Source organism: Dendropsophus ebraccatus, chromosome 8 (genome assembly GCF_027789765.1).
Source record: "Dendropsophus ebraccatus isolate aDenEbr1 chromosome 8, aDenEbr1.pat, whole genome shotgun sequence".
NCBI lineage: Eukaryota > Metazoa > Chordata > Amphibia > Anura > Hylidae > Dendropsophus > Dendropsophus ebraccatus.
In genome coordinates, this window is record NC_091461.1 from 56,616,641 (window position 1) to 56,643,545 (window position 26,905).

A 26,905-nucleotide genomic window follows, 5' to 3' on the forward strand; every position below is an offset into this window, starting at 1 on the left:
GGTGGTTTTGAAATAACGGCCGCTATTTCCAGTTAATTGGCAGCCATTCACTAAGTTTCAACAGTGTGGAAACATAGCCTTTCTGTGTTTTCAATCCACTCCTGGTTTTGGTTGAAAAATACCGAGCAAAATACTGTGTGAGAACATAGCCTAAGGGCCCTATTCCACCGGACGAGATCGTTTGAGATCGTTAATCGTTAACGATTAACGATCTCAAATGACCGCTATTGCGAAAGACCTGAAAACGTTCACTCATTTCCATGGAACGATAATCGTTACTTATGATTGTATTTGCGATCGTTTTTTTTTTTCGCTATTGCGTTCGTATTTACTGCGAACGACCAAACGATGTCTTATTCAATGTGAACAATTTGCGAATGAGCAACGATAAAAATACGTCCAGGTTTTATAAAGTGATCAACGATTTCTCTTTCGGTTGTTAATCGTTAACTGCATTTCAACCGAACGATTATCGTTTAGATTCGAACGATTTAACGATAATCTGAACGATAATCGTCCGGTGGAATAGGGCCCTAAGACATATAACTTACTAATACTAATATTGCATTATCAATAATAGTATTGACCTCAGCACATTTTTACTTGATTTATCCCTGACAAGAAGTTGAAAGGGAAAAAACTACACAATGTGTATTGTCTCAGCAGCTCCTCCCTCTCTCCCAGGACAATTCATTAACCTCTGCTGTCTCAGGAGGCTTGCCTGGATCTTGCCTCTGAGCTCAAACCCCTTACACCTGTGTGATGTTATCACCTCTGACCAGCCCTTCCAGCCAACATCACCACCTCTGACCAACCCTACAGCTTACATCCCTATCACCCCCTATCATTTACATATAGATCTGCATTGGGACATTTAGGAAAGAATTAAGCATGTTTACAACATGCTGCCTTGTGCTGAACAATGCCACCAGCAGAGGAGCGAATACAGCAGCTTCTGCAGACGTATTATGTGAGAAAGAGTCTGCTGTGTAGAGCAATACTCTGATTGGGAACTGTAGTATTGAGTAGCCGCTAAAACAGGAAGAGCAATGATTATCTGAAGAGACCAACAAGCACAGAGAAATAGATTTTTGGTGGTTTCAGAACTGCAGCAATGCTGTATGTTTCTGCAATATACATACATATATATTATTTTTATTTTACCAAACGTCAGAATACCCATTGAAGTCACAGAATTAGCAAGCAACACAGTGCCGAGATAAGTGAGAACTTATGCTACATCTGAGCAAAGGTATATTTTCCATATGTTCTGCATATATAGGGACAATCTATCCAATGTATGTTCATTAGAAGTAAAATGTTATCCTCGAATGGCCTTGTCATGTGTATTATAAATGAGCCCAGAAAAGTTCAGATCAGAGTTAGAATAATGTTACCAGTAATGTATTTCTCTTGAACGCCGACCAGATTACGTCAGTTTCCTACACAAGCCTGTAAGAACGACTTCTCTCTAAATTACCTAGAAATACAGATTCTACAGGAAAGAGACACAACCCAGGAAGACAAAGATTTCAAAATGTTAGCTCACAGCTCGTACCATTCCCATTCAATAAAAGCAGTCCCATGGCCGTAAATATCTAAGTACCAGAAAACTTCTTTAACAGACTGGTCTTTCTAAAAGTGATTTATATTGTCTCAATGACACGATATTTACTTCTGCATTGTGAACAGGTTAACCACTTGTTGCATAAAAGCTAGAAAGACAAACCCAAAACAATACTAAAAATTCCGTTCCAATTGCCATGCATGCAGTAGATCTCATTCCAAGTTGTGATTTATTCAGCTTCTTTGTGAAAAGTGATATTTATTATGATGCTAAAAACATTGCATGCCAGCATCCAGCCCTTAATAACATGCATTGCGTAAATGCAGACCTTATTAGCATTCATGATATTTTTATTCTTACTTTAAGCCCCTATTACACGGAGCGACATAGAGGAGCTAACGAGCGCTGTCAGCGGCAGCAAGCGGGTAAGTGCAGGGGAGGCCGCAGCTCCTATACCACGGAGCGACGGCAGCAGGTCGCTGCTATCACACTCGTTTGTCTTTCAACATGTTGAAAGACAAACAACAGCAACGCTCTGCCGACATTGTTCATGTTGGCTGATCGTTGCCTTCTATTACACGGGCCGATTATCGTCCATCACAGCCGATATCAGCTGATTTGTGAGACAATAGACATAGTAATTGTAACTATTTGACTTTAAGCAGCAGAGTTACAGGGTTATACAGTAAGAGCTTTAGTCATTTGTTGGGTAATTTAAGGCCACATGCACTCAGCATTACAGATCACTGTACAAATCTGTAAATGTTATGTCAAGAATAAGGACCTCCAATTTTTTCTCTCAATTTCTATCAGAATTTGCAATTAAAAAAAAAAAAAAAAGTGGCATGCTTTACTGTAAGCTGCAAAATGGAAGTATTTTCCCCTAGAGACATTGCTTCTTGGGTAGAATATAGTGTCCCACAAAAGCACATAATGGGGGTGATTTATCAAAGGGTGTAAACTGCCCACAGCAACCAATCACAGCTCAGCTCTGGTAAAAGAAAAGCAGAGTTGTCATTGGTTGCTGTGAGCAGTTTACACCAGTGTATATTTTACACCCTTAGGGTATGTCCACACGGAGTAAATCAGGCAGAAAGTTCTGCCGCGGAATCCCGTCTGCCTCACTGTGTCATAGCCTGTCTATGGGAGAGCATGCACTCCTCCGCTGCCAACGCTCTCTGCTCAAAGAAGTGATATGTCACTTCTTTAAGCGGAGAGCGGCGGCAGAGGAGGAGTGCACGCTCTTCCATAGAGAAGCAGTGTCACACTGAGACAGTGTAAACATACCCTTACATATATCTGGGCTGTAGACTCCATTGTATTTAGTGCCTATTGGTCATAATACAAACCCATGGTCTTATGTTTGGTTTACACTGTGCTTTTGCAGTCCGTTCAACATATTTTTAATTGGTTACTTTTAACAGACAGAAAAACATAGTTAACACTATTTTTGTGTCCATTAAAAAAAGGGCATCTATTTCAATCCGTTTTTTTTTTTTTTTTTTATAATGGAAGACAATGGAAAAACGGATCCAAGCGGATGACACACAATTGCATCCGATTTTTGCATCAGTTTTTTTTCCATAAACGTATAAGTTAAACGGATTGCAAACACGCGGTTTGAACCCAGCCTTAATGTACTTAAGGCTCCATGCATGCCATTTTGGCCTTCGTATGGGCTCTAAAGGTGCTCTCCAGTATTAGTAAATAGGAACAAATAAAGCTATAAATCAAGTCTTTCATCTGAATGTGGGTACATCGGTGTAAAATATCCTCTTTCTCCATAGTAGATGAGATCATAGTTTACACCATACTAAGTCACAGCTGGGCTTTGTACAAACAGTGAATCACAAGGTCTGATAATATACAATAGATACAAAACAGCTTGACGCACAGCTTTATGGATATGTATATACATCATCTCAAGTGGAGAATCAATCATTGTTACGGAACAAATATTCCTGGCCACTTGGGAACATTAGAGGAATCATCACACTGTTTGCAATGGGTTTCAGACGCCTTTTGCAGTGAATTAATATAGCAGAAAGCTGAAAATTATGTTTATTTACCTAAAGGAGCAGGTTCATTTACTGTACAAGTACAAGCAACTAACCTGAGCCCCTAGTGAATGTGACACTATAAATCCCAGCATGCTGTTGTCCTGTCAACATTGGTGCAAAGTTTTAATTATTAGTTGCTCAAACAGCATGAAAAATAGGTTAAAATACAATAATATACCTGAGGATTTGCTGCCAAATTCATCTTATATGGATGTGTTTTGCCTTCATCAGTTACAAGAGGGGACCATATTTTAGACTCCACCCTACAAGAATAAAGAAGAAATACAAATTTATTGGCTATGTAATTTTATGGCTTTGTAATACTTGCTTAGTGCCCTTGCATGCTTTGCCTATACATTGCCAGCCTGTTCAAAATAACTCCAGATGACCCACAAAGTTTTAAAGCGACTCTGTACCCACAGTCTGACCCCCCCCCCCCCCAACCACTTGTACCTTCGGATAGCTGCTTTTAATCCAAGATCTGTCCTGCGGTCCGTTCGGCAGTTGATGCAGTTATTGTCCTAAAAAACAACATTTTAACTTGCAGCCCTGTGCCAAACTGCTGTGGCCTACAATATCTGTTCCCTAACTTTGCATTACCCCTCCGTCCCTCCTCCCCACCCTCTTCATCATTAGGAATGCCCCTAGAACATTTTCTCCTGTCTAAACATTGCACAGGTGCCTTAATGATCCAGCCCATGTGCCGTGCTGACACAGGTGAAGAATAGGAGAATACCTGCCTGAGGCATTCCTAATGATGAGGATGGCGGGGAGGAGGGACAGAGAGGTTGTGCCAGCCTAATGCATACACAATCTAGGCCACGTCAGTTTGGCACAGGGCTGCAAGTTTAAAAGTTGTTTTTTAGGACAATAATTGCATCACCTGCCAAACGGACCCCAGGACAGATCTTAGATTAAAAGCAGCTATCCGAAGGTTCAAGCGGTTTGGGGGGGGGGGGGGGAGTTGTGGGTACAGAGTCACTTTAATGGACAAAACTTAGTCTCATAGAAACTATGATAAGTCCATTTTTCTGAACATGTACAGTTACTGTGCAGGGTCTGCTACGGAAACGTACTCACCTCTCTGCTTGTTCACAGTCCCATGCTGCCACCACACTGGACTGCCCGGTGAGAGTGTACTGTGATATCACCAGACACTGTGCATGGGAAGCTCCAGCCGATCACTGGCCTCAACAGAAACATGCAAGAGGAAATGATTGCCTGCAGAGGCCCATTCACTGTACACACCATGCAGTGCGAGAAAGGGCCAGAAAACTTAGGTTGTCCAGTGATTTTTTTTTCCTTTCAAATCAACTTGTGAAAGTTATATAGATTTGTAATGTACTTCTATTAAAAAATCTTAAGAGTAGTAGCAAATCTCTATAGAAAACCTCTCCTGCTCTGGAAAGTTCCTGTCTCGGGCAGAGATGTCAGCAGAGAGCACTGTGTCTGAATGTAAATAAAACAACATTTCCTGCAGGACATACAGCAGCTGATAAGTATTGGAACACTGGAGTTTTTTTTTTTTAAATAGAAGCAAATTACAAATCTATATAACTTTCTGACACCAGTTTATTTAAAAAAAAAAAAAAAAAGGAAATAAATTTTGAGTGGCGGGACCTTTGTGGTTGTGAGACAATCCCTAAAGAGTCACTGTCGTATTATTTTTTTTTTGGCAGAAATCAATAGTACAGGTGATATTAAGAAACTTTGTAATTGGGTTTATTAGCCAAATATGCCATTATCTGCATTTAAAAAGCCTTTTCCCAGCCCCCCCCCCTCCTCTTTTCCATCCACTGCAAAAAAATCAGGAAATTGTGACTTGTTGCATCAGACGTACCCAGTCTGTTCTATAGAGAGGGGAGGGGGGAGGAGGGAGTTAGCCGACAGCAGAAAGCAGATAACAGAGGATTACAGACACCGAGCTGAGTGAACAGCTGTGATCAGTGCTCAGAGAGGTCAGTGGTGACTGTAAGAGGAGATAAAGGGTGGGGTATTTGTAGGTTAACTCTTTGTTGTCCTGTTTTGGTCTTTTATTTAGCTCTCTCCATAGGAGAACAATGAAGACAGAAGGGAAAGCTTCAAACTGTTTTTTCATGATAAAAATGCATTTTTCGGCTAATAAACCCAATTACAAAGTTTCTTAAAATGACCTAGACTATTGATTTCTGCAAAAAAAAAAAAAAAAAATTCACGACAGTGACACTTTAAGTTACATTTAGAAACCAGAGAGCTAGTCCAGTCCATGGTTGCATGGCTTTATATGGAGTTTTAATATAAATCTTTGAATTCGGGGAGCTAATTTAGTTAGTTTATGTTTCGCTAGAGTTCTTTCCAGGAATGACAGGCAATGGGAATGAGACTAAAATATCCATGTTAACATTCAAAAAATAATCCTGTGTGATAAATGACAGGATGTTTTAGATTCTAAAGGAAAACATATTACTCAGGATAACAGCTTATTTATTATCAAAATACGGTGCCAAGTAATAAACATTTTCCAAAATTCCATGAGAAAAAAACTAAATTCCTTATTGCTGGAAGATTTTTTTTTTTAAAGATGTCATTTTTTTAAGCCCATGGAAAGGAGAATATAAAATCAAACCCTGAAAAAAAAATAAAGTATAAAAATATACGCAATAGCAAATAGCAAGCTACAAGGACACAAACATTTGAAACATAGAGTGGTCCTTTGGGATTGCATTTTCTAATTGAATGGGACTTAAGGGGCTGTGTATCAGGGTGGTTTGGTGATCTCCCCACTGGGAGTCACCCCCTTGGCAATAGGATTCCCTCCCCTGGAGGGATATCTGGCTATTCCTGTGTTTTGAGACTCATAACTGAGACTCCAGAGACCCCTCTTTTTGCATAATTAAATTTATAGGGAGCAATGTATCAATGGAGACTCTTCAGTGAGTACTCCATTTGATTTTTTTGTCGCTGGCCTCCTTGAGCTCAGCCATTGCTGTGTCTAATTAGTACATAGGTAAAAAAAGAGCATCTTGCTTTAGAATGCAAAATCATGCCAGTCCTGTTATTCCTCCTAGAAATATATGAATAAATTGACAACTGCTGGCGGTGTGTCCCTACATTAATTGGCCAATACTTTGGGGGGGAGGGGGGGGGCTATACTGACAATGTCCAATCAAGGCTCAACACACAGATCTAAGAAAATTGCCATTTCATGGGGACTGCAGGTATGTACTAAAACAGATATGTCAGAAGACTACACAGTAAAAACTCCATAGCCACAGCCGCAATAAAATCTTTTTGGACTGTTTGACAGGCATTTTTTTTTTACAGTTGTCATTTCATGGAAGTGGAATAATAGCCATGGTTTTAAAATAAAGGCCTTCCAAAAAAAGTCTGTCAAACGACCAAAAAAAGACGTTGTGTGGTTGTGACCATGGAGTGTCTACCGTGTACTCGCAATGAACTTGTACTTTAGAAAGTCATAAAGACTCTATATAAAAGTTTACTATATTGAGTGCAATCATGTATTTAATTTACCAGCCAGGGGTCTCCCATTCTAGAGATTGGTAGGGGTCTAACCCCTTGATTACACACTGGGACATTTCCCATGTGCCCGGTAGCTAATGTGCCTAGAAATATGCTCTTGGTGTCCAATGGTTTAACTGGCTTCTAATGGCTATCTATACATGTCTTTACATACAGTAGTGCAACAGATATGAGTCCTATAGTCCATTCTTTGATCACATGAAACTATTTCCATGTTTTAGGGAAATTGAAGTCAGTTACTTGTCTAGTGTTGATTATAATGAGCCATAAAGATGGTAATAAGCCTCCATTTATGGCCCAGCATTGCTTTCCTGTACTATTACAGTGTAGATTTCTCTGCATCATGCAGGCTACACCTTTGTTACACTTATATATAAAGTTTAATTGCTTCGCTGAGACAGTGACAATCCCAGAACAAACACCACAACCCTGGGATCGAGACTATAATAGAAACTATAACAGAGTGTTTATTAACTGTATATAACCATGGAAACAACAGGCAAAGTGCTTCTCACAGATGTACAGAGCCGTAGCCTGTAAACCAAACACTTCATTCATGTGGTTTGATGCGGCCATGGTCCAGAATTCACCGTAACTAAGCTGACGGAGTAGAATGTGGCGGGCTCAGCATTTTCTCCGTATTAGTCACAAATTACAGATGCAGCGCTCTACATAACACAATCTCAAAGGTTCTTTTTTTAATGGTATCTAGATAAAAGGTCACCCAGCTTGTCCAATATTCTTCCTTAGGTTTCCTTTTATAATTCTGTTGGTTTTAATGCTACAGACTACCATGCAAGCACTGGGGCACGTTCCTTGGGCAGATATAAAGAAAAAACCTGTGAGGACATGTTGTTGTTTTTCAGTTTCTCGGCAGGTTCTCTGCTTTCCAGATTCGGAAAACAGTAGATGAGTAATATTTCTGGAAATTTTGCTACAATGTATCACCAGTGTAGAACATTGCTTAGGTTGTCACACATACACTGTTGGCTTGTCTTCTTCTCATATTTCATCTGGTGCCATCTTTTCCATATATGATTGCCTATAAAATGTTACCCTTCAGATCAGGCCACCTTCTTCTATTGCTCCATGTTGCATTTCTGATACTCACCTGACCATTGTAGATGTCTCAGTGGGTCCCAGCCTGTGCTCGACCTTGCTTGGTACTGACTAGTCCCCCCCTCATACACTTTATATAAATTGTACAAAGACTCTACCATTATAAAGTGTATGGGGGGCCTCCTGACTCCCCATCTGACAAACTATTTTGGTGGAGAGAAGGGTCGGCGTGATGGATTTTCACTGCCCAACCCTTTAGTTCTAAGCTTAGTTCTTTAGTCTGGCAGCAGCTTACTCCTCCACTCCCTATGAGGGTTTAACCACACCATGTATGAGGAGGACAGGATAGATAAGTGAGAGCTGAAGGATCTTTACCCCTAAAGTTACTGATGGCGTATAGGCTCCTTAACAGCTTACATGGCTCATAATAGAGGAGATTTTTTTCTGACCTGCTGATTTTTATTTTACAAGAACATGGACTGTGCGGCCTTCCGTAGGCGATTAGACAAGAATATGTAATAAGCAGGGCCGGCCTTAGGGGTATGCATCACCCCATCAATCAAAGGGGGCGCTGCCGGTGTCTGTACCGGAGGAAAGGAGAAGAGAAGAGAGGAGAGGAGCGCCGGCTGCCGGGAGACGCACTGCTGCGGTGGATCCCGCACTAGGTGAGTTTATTTGCTTTTTTTTATGTTTCTGATGTTCTGTGGCGGGATTACTATGGGGAACACAGGGGGATATTACTATGGGGGAGCACAGGGGGGATTACTATGGGAAACACAGGGGGATATTACTATGGGGGAGCACAGGGGGGATTACTATGGGGGAGCACAGGGGGGATTATTATAGGGAGCACAGGGGGAAACTACTATGGGGATGGCACAGAGGGGGCCACCTACTATATAAGGGCTTCACAGAGGGGTCAGACTACTATATAGGGGCACAGGGGATCTAACTATTATATGTGCTGGAGCAAGGAGCCTAAAATGATCCTGGAGAGAGGATTCATGGCCAGGAGAGGACTACAAGATGGCCCAGGCAGAATGGAGAGAAAAAGAAAAAATGAACGACTCTGATCAGAGAAGACGCCTCCTGTGAGTCACTGGATGTAACTGCACTGTCTTATAGGGTCTGTAGTGATAGTGGGGTAGGGGAGGGGCGCCAAAAGCAAATTCCGCACAGGACGCCATCTACCCTAAGGCCGGCCCTGGTAATAAGTAACAGGTGACAGACAGTGAGGTAATAAAGAAAGTTCTATAATAGAAGTTCATGATTCCACCAATGTCTAAACTCAGATAATGATTTATGCAGACATCAGTCAGGTTTACTATCATGACCTGTTCATTTCTTCTGTCTTTTGACTCTCAGGTAGGGAGATACATGAATCAAGCAGGCAGGGTTTCACCTGCCCAATCATATGGTTACCCTACAGCTAAGTAGTGCCCTGTGGTTGTGGCAAACACTTGCCCCCTGCTCCTCCGTAACAGCAAGCACTGTCAGTGATAGTAGAATGACAGCTCTGTGATGTATGAGGCTTCTTTAACATTACCATCTTTAAAAGCCATGTTATTGCTAGATTCCATTAAATTTTCATTATATTGAATATGGATAAATCCCTAAAACACAGTCAGGACAATCTGCATTATATTGTGGCATCTCATATCTCATGTGTTTTCCCTGAAGCAAAGCTCAGATTGTGACTGCTCCTTGCATTCAGATGCAATAGTTTTGCTCCCACGTGTCAAGGGGCGGCGAGGGCTTGGGGGGGGGGGGGTTTGTTTGACACAGGAATGTTTTCACATGAGCAGTCCTAAAACTCTGAGACTGCGTACATTTTCTATAAATCACCGCCTGTCCTCCCCACATACAGGAAGGTTTGGCACAATGGAGTGTTCTTATATTCTCTATAGGGAGGGGGTAAGCCACAGCCAGAATGCTCTCGCTGTGGCTTATCTCTCCAAAGATGTTGGGCGTGATTTTCCATCATGCCCAACTGCTATCTCCAATGACATCATCTGTTGGTGGTCATTTTGGAGAGCCCCTTAAGAGTTTCCATTGATGGACAAATCCTTCTTTTATATCATATGTCAGGGTGCTTGTTCCAGTAAAAGTGATCTTTTATCATCTGCGGATTGTGCTATCTGGCGGGGCTTCACGGGCGAAGCGCCACTTAGCTCCGCCCACAACACCATAGGCCCCGCCTTCTCAACGGCCATTGGTATGAGCCAACCTAGAGGGGTTGGGGCCTAGGCCTTTAGACTTGCCTGTTCCAATGGGCGTCGAGGGGCGGGGCCTATGCGCTGATGACATCGCGGGGCAAGGCCAACGATAGCATTGTGGGCGGGGCTAAGTGGGGCTTCGGCCGTGAAGTACCGCCCAGAGAGCACACTTTTTACTGGAATAAGCACCATGACTTATAATATAAATAAGGTGTGAAAACTGCTAAATGTACCTTTTACACCTCATAATGCAAAAAAGGGGGTGACAGTGTCACTTTAAGTCTAAGGCCTAGCGCAAACATCCGCAGAATTCCCTCCATACACGGACAGTGTTCTGCACTCTGGACCTTGGAGATCCCAGCATTAATTATGAAGTCTGGTTCTCCGATAGTGTTTGAAAGTTTGTGCTAGTGTACTAGTGTTAGTAGTAAATATCATTACAGTTATAGTAAGGACAGATTCCTGAGTTACACTGAGTTACCTGTCTATTGTGAGGCAGAGGTCATCTTCACAGCCTTTGATTTTATTCTGTGCTTCTAAGTGAGTCATTCCTTCTGTGTTCTCTCCATCAATGGCTGTAACAACATCTCCCATAGATAGATCAGCCAATGCAGCCTTACTCCCCGGGGTCACCTGGAAGGACGAAAGGTCTTTAGTCACAGAGCTACAATCTGTATCAAGTAAAATTACCTATGCAAGTCCATTTCCAGAAACTCCTCTGTGATCAATGCATGGCAATAGCTTAAAAACGGTAAACTAGTTATGCTCTTATAGCTTCATTTTGGAGTCAATTTTGTCTGTCTGTATAAGGGATGTAGCTGTGAGTATAGAACAGAGGCGACCTGTTATATTAAGACAGAAGGACAAGGTGTTTTCCTCACTCTATGCCCCTTGTGCCAATTCCCCATCCCATTGTTTACTAGTTTCTCTGTTAGGGCCCTTTTACACAGAAAGATTATCTGACAGATTATCTGCCAAAGATTTGAAGCCAAAGCCAGGACTGGATTTGAAAAGAGGAGAAATCTCAGGCTTTCCTTTATGACCTGATCTCTGTTTATAGTCAGTTTCTGGTTTTGGCGTCAAATCTTTGTCAGATAATCTGTCAGATAATCTTGGTCTGTTGGAATTGCATTCCTTTTCCGCTACCTATAATGTTCAATAACGCCAAGAACAGAGAGGAAAATATTTGCAGGGCTGGAGATAAAATATAAACTGAAGGAAGTGATTAATATCTGAAATGATCTCTACCCGACTGGCTGCTAAGTATCACAAGCAGAGCAATATGACAGAACAACTACCCAGAATTTCAAATAGTAATAAATCATCTAAAAGATAATAAAACAGTCTGTCACAGGCCATATTGTTATACAGCTCCTGGAAACATCACCACCATGCTAGAGACCATGGGATAGAAAGGGACTTGGTTGAAGTCATCATACTGTAAAGGGACTGGTGACCGGGCAATGGCACAGAGGTACTACTACTAGATAGTAAAACATGAATAGGGGGTTAGGTTTCTTGCCTAAAATAAATGTATGTGGCGTTCCCTCCTTCTTTTACCATATATACAAAACATGTATTTGTCTACTTTTAATCTTATCATAATCTTAGTTGTAGCCAACTTAGTTTGGCCATAGACCTTCAAGAACTGTTGGCAGACATTTATTTGGCCGACCCGTCTCTCCTGTCCTCCTGAAACACATGGGGGGTATCAAACTGGTGCAAACTGGTAGAACTGGCTCCCCCATAGACTTAGGCCTTATTCATACGTTCAGTAAAGTTGTCAGTTTTTCCGGATCCGTAATCACGGTTCAACTCAGAGCACATTGATATCTATTGGGCTATTTACACAGTCCATGTTAATTTTGATTCATAATCCGTTCCATAAAAAAAAAAAAGGACATGCTCTAGCGCGGATTGTGATTGCGGTAGGGATTACCAATAGTCTATGCGATCTGTGTTTTTACGGACGTCACGGATGTCACATCTGTGACGTTCGTAAAAGACACGGATCAAATATATGCAAACTAGTAATATTCACATTTCACGGAAACGGTTGAAATACAGATGAATTTATACGGACCACGGAGTAAAAATAGCGGGAGGTTTTGCAGTCCAGAAAAATTACTGAATATGTGAATGAGGCCTTACGGCACATTCCTGTGTTCTCTATGGAGAAGGGTACGTCACATTCAGACCACTCTGGCATCACTTTTCTGCCAGAGGGTGAGTGAGGGAGCAGCAAGTTCAGTCAAAAGGCGTATAAAGTATATGGGGACCTTTATATTGATCTGGTTGTGAAACCAGGACCCGTTTTTCAACACAAAACCACCAGGCTGCATGTTGCTTGTTCTACTCTGAGGAGCCTGCATTGCCTAAAATCTGCTTTGTTGGCCTGCAGTGATTCCGGACTCTACTCTGTTGGCAATTGAAGGTCCATTCAGCATGGCAGAACATTCTTCAGACAACATTCCTCAGACAACCATTAAAAACATCATTAAAAACTGAGCCCATACGATAATCAGGCAGCAAGGGTTGCACGGACATCATTAGCGATGTCCGTGCAGCCCTTGTAAAAAAGTAAACTCTTACATACCTCTCCATGCTCCCTGACATCCTGCTAGCTTTGGCCTGCTCCTGGGACTGTGTGAAGTCACAGGCCGCTCAGCCAATCACCAGGACTCAGTCACCAGCCGTTGGCCACGCATTCCTATTACACGTATTGATGTGTACCAGATGCTCAATGATTTTAGGTCTAGACATCAACAAACGATCAGCCAATTATTATCTCATTGGCTGATCGTTGTCTCTATTACACGGAGCGATAATTGGCCTGTGTGTATTTTAGCATGCGGTACTCACACTAAACACTGAACAAAAGGAGATGTCTTGAATATTTTGTTTCTATTTCTTTATCCATTGCATATCAATAACACGTCTGCTGATCCTATCATTTCCATAAGTCCATGACATTTCCCTCTTGGTGTTGCAGTTTGAATGTTCAGCAGTGTATATGCTCCTCATCACTCGGGCACTGTACAGAGGCATTGTTATGGCTTCATGACTGTGATGGATTGGTTTTTCCCATTAGACATGGAAGTTGTAAAATACACATTGCTTTCTATGGCTTTGTTCTAATCTACTCTGTATGTCTAAATATGGAGCACAATGGCATGAACAGTGTCTGCACCAACCAAGAAGCTGGACCAAGTATAGTCTGACTAGCACACAGAAACAGTAGGGTTATCTATTCACAGGTTTAGACAAGGTGTTGACATAAAACTATTAACATTTTACTGCATGTATAAGGCTGTAGTCGCATCATGTTGTATACTGATGTATATCACAAAGTGATCCTAGTGGGCCCATTGACTTGGAATGAATGTAGAGTAATAGTGACATTATTTCCTCAATGTGCACCGTTTCTGTGCTGGACAAACCACAGTCTAACATTGATATGCCAAAGATTTTTGTAGCCTCTAAAGCAAAGGCTGTCACTGGTTAAAACAGAAGTTAAATAGGATTTACTTTTATCTAATCCTGTTGGAACATTACCACTGTGGTCACCAGATGTGTTATCATTATGAACATGACATTGGCACACATGGTTGGAGCTATAGCACTGTAAAGGGATGACCTCAAGCGGGAAAGCAATAGCAGCGGAGTCTATCACATACGCGACATCCTTAATAGCTTGTAATAAGAGGATTCCACCTGTTCAGTACAAAATCATACTATGGATTATCACTTGACACACCACCTCATCAGCATCCAAATGATCTATGCTGAGAGCCAGAAACAAAAGACATGTACATGCCATGCCCTATTTATAAAACTACAGAAAGGTTAAGTAATATGAACTCATAAAGGTTACATGTATACTTGCAGAATGTGATCCATCTCCAAGTTCTTAAAGGGGTATTCGACTCTCCTGAAGACTAACAATTTGTTTCCTATTTGTTATTATCTTTTTGGTCTCCTTCCCCAGTTCTGAGCTGCTGATTTCTGCTGAAGACAGAGAAAACTGTGTGTGAGCTGTTCACTCCGTCCCCGCTCTGAACACCCTCTTCCCCCCTCTCGTGAGAGTTCAGTCACAGTGAGGTCACCAGCAACTTGAACTCAGAAGAACTCTCTTGGAATCACAGAGTGAAGAGACAGCTGGCTAGGGAACACTATTTACATGAACTGTCTCAGAAGGGAGGGGGGCGACGGGGAGAGCAGCTCACACACATTTGTCTGTGTCTTCAGCAGAAAGCAGCAAGCTCAGAACTGGGGGAATGAGACTAAAAACATAATAACACTTATGGAAGAATTGTTAGTCTTTAGGAGGGGATGATTCAAAATGTATTTTACCTAAGCGGAATACCCCTTTGCTTAGGAGTTTCAAAAAACAAAAAAAAAAAAAAGGAAAATAAAATAGATAGAGAAGCACTAATTTGGAGATCCAGTATGGGTCCAATAAAGACAGATATGCAGTCTCCTGCTGATCCTATCCCAGCTACTTTATGTATAAGGTTGTCACTTGGCTGAGAAAAAACTTGCTTAGCAATTTATACTGTGTTTGGGTAGTATATATTCTTTACTTGTCACATCACTACACACTGCTTAAAGGGGTTATCCAGTACTACAAAAACATGGCCACTTTTTCCCCTCTCTTGTCTCCAGATTGGGTGGGGTTTCAAACACAGTTCCACTGAAGTAAATGGAGCTTAATTGCAAATCCCACTTGACCTGGAGACAAGAGAGGGGGAAAAGTGGCCATGTTTCTGTAGCACTGGGTAACCCCTTTAAATCGCATACACCAAAGTATATTGCCAGTGCAAGGGTCAACGTTTTTGCTGTGTCTTTACCATAAACTGTTACAAGTCAAGTCATCATTTTTAGTCAATGCTGCGATAAGTTCTTTGTTCTACGACCTTCTTCTAGTCCAGGGCTGGATAATTCAGCTCCAGGGCCCCCTGGCATTGCCATTCTCTAACTTGGCCTCTGGTTGGGGACAGTAGTGATCGGTTTTCATGACTCTTGGAATGTGACCAAATATTTTCACTTACAAGCATAACATATGTGTCTTTTGCCATATAGTGGTCCCTCAACATACGATAATAATTGGTTCCAGGACAATCATTGTATGTTGAAACTATTGTGACACCAAAGCTCCATGGAAAACTGGTAACTGATCCTAAATCCCCCAAAATGGGGGGGGGGGGGGGGGGAATGAAAATTTAAAGGAAAATAAGCAGCTAAATAATATGGATACAGCAAGTCCTTACATATCAGACAGTCAGAAAGAGCTACAAGACACTCTAAATTTCTTTTTGTGTAGAGGACTGGACTGTTTTCAGGTCCTATACAGGTCACGCAGGGTCCCAGAAAAATAAAATGAAGCCGCCCTGAGGTGCAACTCATTCTGGTGCAGGGAAAGAGCGGTACAGGGCATGTAGTATCACACTGTACAGTAGAGAAGAGATACCAGACACACAACAGTACAGGACATGTAGTATCACACTGTACTGTAGAGAGGAGATACCAGACACACAGCAGTACAGGACATGTAGTATCACACTGTACTGTAGGGAGGAGATACCAGACACACAACAGTACAGGACATATAGTATCACACTGTACTATAGAGAAGAGATACCAGACACACAGCAGTACAGGACATATAGCATCACACTGTACTGTAGAGAGGATATACTAGACACACAGCAGTACAGGACATGTAGTATCACACTGTACTGTAGAGAGGAGATACCAGACACACAGCGGTACAGGACATGTAGTATCACTCTGTACTTTAGAGAGGAGATACCAGACAGCCAATCACTGCATGCACTTCACTAATACTGAGATTTTACCAGTAAAATGGTCACTTTCATTGGTCAATCAGCTATTTTTTTTTTTACATTTGCTGCAGATCCTGACTGTTTGTAGCAATGTATGTTGAGTCTGATCTCAAGTTACAATGGTGCAGAAAGTAACATTGTATGCTGAAAATATTGTATCCTGAGGCCATTGTAAGTTGAGGGATCACTGTACAAGACTGTATGACTTTCGCAGTAAAGTTTTTTTTAGAATCCTAGTGTCAGTAGTAATTCACCTGCACTTTGTATCACTAACAGCTGGGTATGTGGTACACTAGGGACACTATGCTGGCATCCCCATCTTGCCATGTGAAATATACTATTGCACCCAGGTAGCTCAGTGCTATTTCATCTGTCGCACCCCTCTTGGCCACCACACATACACACAGGTTCTGGGCCTTGTTAGTTTTCAGTGGTGAGGAGACACTGGCAGTAGACTTTTTACAGCATAAAGCCATAAACCCTCCAGTGAGCCCCAGTACAGGGCTATGGCTAGAATGGTAAAAGAGCAGAGCACAAGATAGGGTAATATTGTACATGAGAAAGTAAGCAGGGTGCTCACCTTGGCTTGTTGTGTAAAGTCACTTCTACTGAATAAGGACCTATTATTACACAGGGCGATTACTGGATGAACAGGCCGTGTGTCATAGGGCTACTGCGCAGCCGATTAACCTGTGTTCAAATGGCAGGGATACCATTTATATAGCATTGTATCGATGGCAAGCAAGTAGAAGCAGAACAACAGATGCAAACTGTCAAGAACTGATACAGAAACTTGTCCTTTAATATCAATGGGGTAATTTCATTTCCATTTTGCCTGATTGGATTAGACAAATGGAAAGTCAGGCGGAGAAGATAAACACAGGTGTGACCCCATCCTAACCCCTATACTGCTGTGTCACACAGGGGTAGTGTGTATGTGACACTGGGTAACAATACTGGACTTCCATAGAAAAGAAGAGATTGCATGGTATCACTCACTGCTGGTGTCTTCTTGCTGAAGAGCTTTTACTGCAGTTTGACCTCCCCCCCCTACTGCAGACTATTTGCTAATGGTATTTACATTGACACTATGCAAAACCATCAAATGACGGAAACACATGGCCAAATATTTCATTGCAAGTATGAATTGTCGGGCAGACCAGAGCGATCTTATCTGGGACACAAATAACTTTTCCACAGGAACATTCCTCCCACTAATCAGGGAATGTTTTCTGATACAGGAACAGACCCAAACTTCTGAGAACTGCTGTGACAGGGGGAAATTATTACAATCTGGGGAAACCATCTTCAAAGCTCCTTCTTGTATTTGTTGGTATGGTCGTAAAATAGTAGGGGTCCTAGTTCTCCAGAACATCACACTCGCCATTACACAGGCTGCATCTTCTTAGCTTTTTGCATTACTAGGTCTGACAGTTGCGCAATCTGTAAATATCATAAGAATCATCTTAAAGGAATACTAAACCTAGAAAATCTGCACCAATTTTATATAAACCTATAGATAATCCAGCCCTAACTATGTGTCTGCAGGATTCTCTACCTAGTCCTGAAACTATTGTCTCCTGCAGAGTACATTTTTATGGAGGGGCAAAGCTCCCATTCCAGCCAGTTTCCTTACAGCCAGAGGGCATGGAGGAGGAAGGGGACACATGGTTGAGGTCCTGGGACACATGGTTGAGGTCCTGGGACACAGAAATGATTTCATTATATATTTTCCAACTCTCATAGGCCCTTTAGCAAAGGTTGATTATTGGCCTATGGGAGTTGAGAAATATATAATAAAATCTTTTCTGTGCCCCATAGGAGGTGGTGGTGAGGTGCAGCTGGGGAGTCAGTTTTCGCAGAACCAACTAAATGCCGTACAGACCTTTCCATGGCTGAACCAGTCTTTGGTTCAGCAAGGTAGCCGACTCCTTGTGTACTTATGGTAATGCTCTACTGGTTTTAGGTGACTAAGTTTTAAACAAAACAGTAATTTACCAAAATGTTAGCAAGCGCTATAACCAATGGTGAAGCTACACTAAAAATTAGCCCTGTACTAGACTAATGCAAAGAGTTAAAATTAGTTTATTAATTAAATAATATATAATAAATAATCATCATGAATAAAACATTACCACAATGAATATATAATAAAATGTATTAAGGAACATATTATAAACCATAAAAGTGAAAGAAACTGGAAAAACATAAAATCCATGCTCAAAGGACCAGGAAGAATTAAGTTGCCCTCTTGGTCACTTGATCAACACCAATAGAAACGCAAAGCGCAATAATACAGCTAAGAAAATAAATAAAGACAGCAATTTACACTAAGTAGATGTAATGACTCCAAGAACTGTATACATGAAAGGTTGCGGGGTTAACACAAACAAGTTTCACATTGTCAGGGCCATAACATAGTAGCTATTGTTACTCTTCCTGTTTGTCACTGTGTTCTGAACATTGTCACTTTTACTGTTTACATAGTGACTCAGAGCTTTAAGCAATGCAAAGCTGATCTGATAATGGTCTGAAAGAAGAGCACTATCTAAGCATGACACTATCTCCCCCTCCATATACAGTACACCAGCCGCTTCTCTTATATTAGTTATAAGACAAAGCGTCATGAAAAAGATTGCTGGAAGCTGGAAAAAAAAAATCAATATATGTGATAAAAGTGTCCTCATTCAATACTATAGGAAAACTGATTCTCACACTGTTCCATAGCTGGAGGGTGGCAGGGCAGGTATCAGATGGTATAGGGGGCATCAGCAGAGGTGGGAGACAAACAGTCCTGCAGGAGTGAACCGAATATTTGGGAGAGGCATTGTTATTATTTACACTGTTGTGATCATCATCAATAAACACTAGTGACCCAGAATCCATTAGAATCAATGAAACTGCATTACAGAGGGGAGGGGGTTCCGTCACACCCGGGGGGGGGGGGGGGGTGATTGATGGGCCTGTCTCCAGTGATTCAGACTGGCACCAGTGGCGTAGCTACCATGAAGGCAGGGAAGGCGACTGCTATGGGGCCCCTGCAGGAAGGGGGCCCGAGGAAGCCTGCTCTGCCTTCACGGCCGGTACTGTATGCCACTGACAGCCAACCACTGTACCCCGCTCCCCCAGGGGTCCAGAGAGGAAGAGGGACCCACCACTGCACTGTTCAGCCCCCTCACTGTAGTGCCGGGTGAGTGGGCTGAACATCAAAAGGAGAGGAACAGAGGAGCAGGACCTGCCAGGTCCTGCACAGCACAGGAGAGAGATGAAGGACCTTATAATCAAATGACCCAAAGGTCCTGAATACTTCTATGTAAAGATCAGCCCGGATTATAGGAGGAGGAGGGGGAAGCCTGGGAGCTGTAAGTGTCAGTGAGTTTATGTATGTATCTGTGGGTATATATGTATATGTCAGTGTGTGTATATATGTATGTGTGTATATATTTATATGTCAGTATGTGTATGTATCTGTAGTTATTTGTGTGTGTGTGTGTGTGTGTGTGTGTGTGTGTGTATGTCAGCAATGTCTGTAGCACTGGTGTATATGTGTGTGTTTGTGTATGTCAGTAGTGTCTCAAGTGATTGACAGGTTTGCTCCCAAAGATGTTCTGCAGCAGCTTCTATTAATGCTGGGCTCTAACAAAAGAACCCACCATTAATATCTGCTGCATTTGCTTTTATTTCTGGTTCAGTATTTCCTATTACACTGAGATGATTTCCCTGTGTACAGTCTACTTATGGAGTATACATCTGCATGAGTGTAATCACATTACAGCGTATATATGTGTGTATGTCAGTGGCGTATCTGTATATATGTTATTGGTGCCTCTGTGTGTGTATATATGTGCATCATTGTCTGTTTGGCGGGGTGGGGGTGCGTACAGGATTCATGGGGCCCTGTACAGTTTTTTGCTATGGGGCCCCATGAATCCTAGCTACACCCCTGACTGGCACCATTTGTGGGAACAGGGCCGCGGTTCAACAAAGGATCCCAGTGCTGGAGCCGATCCTTTCATGTAAAAAACATAAAGCCATGTACAGTACCTGGTGGTACATTTGCTTTAATAGTCTTCCATCCATTTCCAGGCCCTGCTGTGTAACTGGGCTCACCAGTGCTCTCCTTTATTTTAAATATGTACAAAGTTGGGGTATAGGCCACTTCTAATGTCTCAGCTGTTTCTTAAACAAAAAAAAATTATAATATATATATTAGACGTGTCGGCTAAACTCAGCAGATTTCAGTGCGACCAGTACACCATGTAATGTATATGGCGACCTCATGACTTAAAACATGTGTAAAAAAAATGGACCCTCAGCCATGTTAATGACACTAAACCTTTTGAAACACATAAGGATGTATCGATTCCATTATGGTGCCATACACTATATATACTAAAGGACATTTTCATCAAGATAGGATGCCATAAGGCTTTCCCAATGACCCATTGTTACTGTGATTTATACACTAGTAAGACTTGTTTACTGGTCTTGTGAGGATCTAACACCCAGATGGTATTTCTCAGGGCCGAGAAGTCTGGATGTACAAATGCATTGTGCAATACAAACAGAAACCGAACACATAAACCCAGCAGAGAAATGTGTGAGAAAATGTTACAAGAAGAATATTATGGAATTTTCCCATAGCCACAAATATGAAGCAGTGAAAGAGTGCACACACCTGTACCACATAAAGTGTTATAGCAGAGTCTACTGCAAAACACACAGAGGATGGGCCAATACTGGGTGAGGGCTGCTACTTGTTTGGCAGTGTTCTCACATACTGCGGAACACACCACTACCCCATGAGTTCACCGATGAGCTTGCAATGTAGTATTGCATGGCTGCTAAAGAAAGCATTGGCCAAATACATTCCTAGGTATGTGAGAACATGGCCTTATGCGGCCTGAGGAGGGATATGCTCACGTCGGCAGCAAGCGGGTGAGTACAGGGGGGGCTGCCCGGGTGAACGCTTAATCCTCTGGGCAGCCCATAGCAGAAAGCAGCGGTCTGCCGCCGCAGCTCCTATTCTACGGAGCGACGGCAGCATATCGCTGCTATATTAGTCGTTTGTCTTTCAACATATTGAAAGACAAATGACAGCAATGATCAGCCGACATCGTTCATGTCAGCTGATGGTTGTCTTCTATTACACGGGACAATTATTGGCCGTAACGGCTGATATTGGCCAAATACGGCCCATAATCGTGTAGTGTAATAGGGCCTTAAGTATATAGGGGTTGCTGGACAGACATAATTGACAGCGAGGAAGTGAAGCGTGGTCTTCTTTTTATTATTATTATAACAGCTACGCTTTAACTTTTACCTTGTAATCTCCCGCCATATGTTTTAGAGATAAAGGTTTCTACAGTAGTTGTAATGAACTCATAGATAAGAGATAAAGAAAGGTTGTTGCAAAGTCTAAAAGACTGGAATTAATAAGATACAAGGTGGCACCCAAGGTTCAGCCATCATTCCCCCTGCTGTAAGAATACTCATACTGACAACCAAGATGCCAAACTACAACCTATGGAGATGCGTAACATTGGAAATCATGGACCCTGCAGTTGTGGTCCCAGAGGTAAATTCAATGGGGCACATTTATAAAAAGGGGTCCCTGGTGTACACCTGGTGCAGATGTTTGCACAAACCACACCAACATCTTCCCCATTTCCATTGTGTACATCCCACTCGCCCATCAGAAGGCCTCCAGGGAAAGTGTGCATGAGAGAAAGGGTGTCCACTTTTTTTTTTTAAAAAAGACGCCCGTTATTGCTTCATCAATGCACACAGTGTATTAAATAACGGACATTGTTTGCGCAAACGTTAAAATAATGATCTTGTCAATTATTTTCGGGCATCTTTTGCAAACAACAGGCGTTATTTTTTACTTGTTCACACAGAGTTTATCTTTTTTCACCGTTCTGTCACCGTTTTTACTATTAAACTCAATGGACTTTACAATTAAAGACACATCCAAAGGCCAATTAGTCCACCTAAACTAGAATAATGTACCAGCAGCCGTCATTGCACTGGCGGCAGCAAAACAGCAAAATGATTGTGGATTGTTACTGGGGCTGTCTGGGAGAGAGAGATGCGCCGGGACGCTTAGGAGGAAGGTATTTGTGTCACCTTCCTCCTTGGTGCCAGTCCTGCGCTGTTAGTGAGAATATTCTCCGCTCCAGTGCACAGTTAGGAGCACTGCCGCATCATCCGGCCCGTCCCCTCCATTAATTATCATTAGAATGAGCGGGACGATGATGCGGCAGTGCTCCTAACAGTGCAGCGGAGCAGAGTTACTCTGACTATCAGCACAAGATCGGCGCCAAGGAGGAATGTAAGATACACACCTTCCTCCTCAGCAGTTTCAAGCACTATAAGGGGCTATCAGCAGGTCAGATTTGTCTAACCTGCTGATAGTTCCCCTTTAATTACAGATAGTTAAAGGTACACAAAGAATATGTTATTCAGTCACTCTATGAAGTGCTATGTTGTATTCTGTATCTCACCTGATTATATGTCTCTCCAAGTGAAAAGATGCATTTGCTACAGCGTTTCACAAGAGTAAACTGACATTTCATATTGGACTGGTACAATTGCCCTGTTGTAATAATTCTTATCATAGAACTGAGTAATATTCTTCCACTGTTCCAAAATAGCTTTGTTTTATGAAGCTTAAAGTGAAGCTGTAACCTGGATATTGAGTACCAAAGTGTTGACAATGTCACATAGTTCTTAGAAAAAGGATGCACGTTGTACCTTTCATTTAGCTGTCTGTGACTACAATGTGCTAAAAAATGTTTTAGGTTACATCTTAGTGCCCAAGAGGCGTGGCCCAGGCCATTCAGAGCTACAAGCTGCCCAGCCACGCCTCTTTGGCAATTCACAGCGGCATAAAACTGCATTTCTTTAGTATATTGCAGGCACAGACAGCTAAATAAAAGGTAATATGTGTATATTCTCCATAAGAACTAGGTGATATTTTTAGCACTTTGGTACTTTTATTCTTCGCTTTAAGAAAAACTGAACTTCTTTAAAGTGAATGTACCATCAGGTACATTCGCTTTAAGTGTAGCATATCGATAGAACGGCGCCGGCGCTGGGAAGCCAGTGCTACGGTCCCTTTTTTGAACCATGGCCCAGTTCCTGCGCACAACGCTGATTACCAGGCACCAGCCCGGGCTGAAGCACTGGAGGCGGGCATGCCTACTCCTCAGTGGGAGGGAACCCCCGCCACCTCTGTGGCTCCATTAGAATCAATGAACCCGGGCCACAGTTCAAAAAAAGGACCGTGGCAGCGGCTTCTACGCGCCAGCGCCGTTCTATTGATATGCTACACTTAAAGCGAATGTACCCGCTGGCAGTGATGTCACAGCCCTTCTGACCCCTCTTCTTTCTATAGGTCTATTAAAGGCCAGCACTCAGGGTCTCCAATGCATCTCTATAAAAGTGTTCTCATAGAGATGCATTGGAGACTTCAGGCCTCCTGAGTTGCAGAGCTTAAAGGGGTGCTCTGACGAAAATCAACTGATTTCAGAAGGTTACATAGATTTGTAATTTATTTCTATATTAAAATCTCAAGTTTTCCCATATATGTATGTCCTCCAGGAAGTAGTGTTTTCTTTCCAGTCTGACACAGTGCTCTCTGCTGCCACCCCTGTCCGAGACAGGAACTGTCCAAAGCAGAAAAGATTTTCTATGGGAATTTGTTACTGCTCTGGACAGTTCCTGTCTCCGAGAGAGATGTAAGCAGAGAGCACTGTGTAAGACTGAAAAGAAAACACCATTTCCCGCAGGACATCCAGCAGCTGATAAGTACTGGAAGGCTGCAGATTTTCAAACAGAAGTAAATTACAAATCTATCTAACTTTCTGAAACCAGATTTTGAAGAAAAAGATTTTAGCTGGAGTACTCCTTCAAGCTGAAGAGGTCATGTGGGCACCAGCAGAATCCGAGCGGCGCCATAGGTCTGTAACAAAGCAGCATCGTGGGACACTGATCATCATTGGTAAGTATATGTGCCAGTCTGCAGCAGGAAGAAAAACAAAAACAAAAAGAAACCTGGATTGCTTCTTTAATATCCAGAAGACAGGTTTATGTGACAGTACTTTGTATGTTTGTAGGCAAACCTCATCATCTACATCTACATGAAGAGGGTGTTGGCTATACGTTACCAATATACATCAGAATACTATTCCGACATATAAAGCAGGGTATTCACAAAGTCTACTAGTTTTGTGATTCACAAATAAAATGTATACACTCCTAAAACAGACCAAATACAGTAAAAAATAGGCTGCGTCTGGTCTATTGAACTTTATTTGCATGCCACGGTATCTGTCAGAATACAGATTTTTTCCAGTATCCCAATATACATGCCTGGCATATAACCAAAACAAGATGCAAATAGCCTAGAGTTAGAATAAGGATCAACCTTCCCCCCCCCCCCACATAAACAGTATATAATGCTTCCATGTGTATCTATGTTGGGTATCACTGACCATAGGCAGAGATGTTTCTGGGGAACAAAAAGAGCTAAGAAATAGATTGTATATTCAAATTATGGACAATTTTTTAATAACACAAATGATAATGAAGTATAAAAATTCACAAATTTAATAGAAAGAAAATGGGGGAACATTAAGGGTTGGTGGTGCCCTTTCTGGGCAGAGTGCCAGCATATTGCCCTAGGGTACTATACAAACCACAATCTCTATCCAGCATGGTTCCCCCACCTGTGGCAAAACTGCAATGCCCAGCATCCAGCTACGACATGATGGGAGTTGTAGTTCTGCAACATCTGGAGAGCTACAGGTTGGGGAATACTGCTGTGACATGTCAGAAGTGGCGCATGCATTTCATAAATATGATGGTCCCCCAGTAACCAGTGTACATACATTGCTGTTTACTGATAACTATTTGGGATTCAGCACCCAATGGGAGTTACTGCATTGCGACTATCTACAACAATTGCGCAATTCCATTTTTTTTTTAATTACTATTTAACTCATAATACTTGATCATTTACAAAACCGTCCAGTAATTCAATGTCCCTTACAGCACATTGTCATATATAACTCACTTTGGAAACAATGTCACTCAATGATCGGTCAGGATATTTATAATACATTGTATAAAGTTATCTAGCGGTTTCAGGGTAATGGACAGAATGAATAACCCTGGGCCAGGTGAGCAGAGAGCTGCCAGGTAAGGACACACTCCAGCGGTGACTCCCCGCCCTGTCACTGCATTGTATAAGCAGCCAGGTGTCTGCGGTGTAACCTAAGCCTTTACAGGCTGCCTGCATACAGATTACAGGGTAATATCCAGGACACTTACACAATAGTTTACATTAACAACAAGTATATACTGCTAATAGAGTGGAAAGAAGTTAGTTCACTGAATCCCCCAGAGTCCCAGCTGTTAGCACAGGACAAGGCGGACACTTACCCTAGAAATAGTTAAAGGTTGTTCAAAGTCTTTTCCTCCCACCAGCCTGAATCCCCAAGGTGCTGGCCCTTTAATAGTGATGCGCTTGGTTGCCATTGTGAAGCTCCAGTGACTATGTAGTGAAGGTTTCCTTTCTCTCAGTTCCTTCCAGGCTCAGGCTGGGGATGTTCCTGTACAGCAGGCGCTTTTCCTGCTTACTGAGCCTCCAGCACAGAGGGGTGTGGTGTCTGACAGCCAGCAACTCCCATACACAGGGACTGGATGGATGGGACTCCCTTTGTTTTGGGATGGTCCTATAAGCTCCCCTCCCCTCTCTGACACTGTGTCCTTGTATGGAAGAGCAGGGATCCTAAACCCAGGGAATGTGTCCACAGCTCAGCATTCCTGCTCCATCCGCCATCCCTTATACTTCCAGAGATTGCACAAGAGCCCTGCTGCACCTTCACCCCAGACCACCCACTATATATATATATATATATATATATATATATATATATATATATATGCCGGAGGAGAGAGTGGCATCATTAAGGATATTGAGAAATATCGGTCACTAGACTCTGCATAATAGAGAAGCAGCTATGGTGATTATAAAGGAAGGGCCCTATACTTCTTCGCCATATCTTACATAGCATTGTGATGTCCTGGGACCCCATATGGCAGTGCACAAAACCACATATATAACCTGTCATGCAGCTTTCAGGGAAGCAGGTCTAGGAATATGCCTAAGGCGCTGTTCACACTATAGGGGAGATTTGTCATTTGTGTCCAGGTGTGTGATGGTGCACACATAGACTAGACAGTCCAGCCTGATTTATTACAGTAGTTCATTCTTCAGTGTTTTTGTGGCCTGAAGAAAAAGAACGCCCCCTCTTTTTTGATCTCTTTAAGGGTCTGTTCACACGTACAGACTCGCTGTGTAAAACTCGCACAGAACTCGCATGAAACTCGCATGAAAGTAGCTGCGTTTTTTGTGGTGTTGAACTTGCCTGTGAAAATCAAAACTCACATGTAAAAATCGCACCAAACACACATAATACACATACACATACATACATAATACACATACATTGGCTTTATAGCAATCAGTATCGCTGTGGATTTATGTGCGAGAAACTCACAGCGATAAATACGCAGCGATACGGTACGTGTGAAGGCACCCTTAGGGTGCTTTCACACATACAGGACTTG

At 42.2% G+C, this 26,905-nt stretch overlaps 1 protein-coding gene across 5 annotated transcripts in view; it reads right to left on the minus strand.

Moving 5' to 3' along the window:
• Window positions 1-25,954, minus strand: part of PDLIM1 (PDZ and LIM domain 1) — a 42,459-nt gene extending 16,505 nt beyond the window's left edge. For 2 of the 5 annotated variants that reach the window (XM_069980439.1, XM_069980438.1), the window contains exons 1-3: window positions 25,715-25,954; window positions 10,903-11,054; window positions 3,806-3,890 (exon numbers count right to left, since the gene is read on the minus strand). In XM_069980439.1, the coding sequence (XP_069836540.1) occupies window positions 3,806-3,890; window positions 10,903-11,054; window positions 25,715-25,810 (333 nt within the window). In that variant the 5' untranslated portion in view covers window positions 25,811-25,954. The remainder of the gene's footprint in view (window positions 1-3,805; window positions 3,891-10,902; window positions 11,055-25,714) is intronic. The other 3 variants (XM_069980443.1, XM_069980441.1, XM_069980442.1) reach the window with 2 other exon arrangements.
• Window positions 25,955-26,905: the final 951 nt, after the last annotated feature.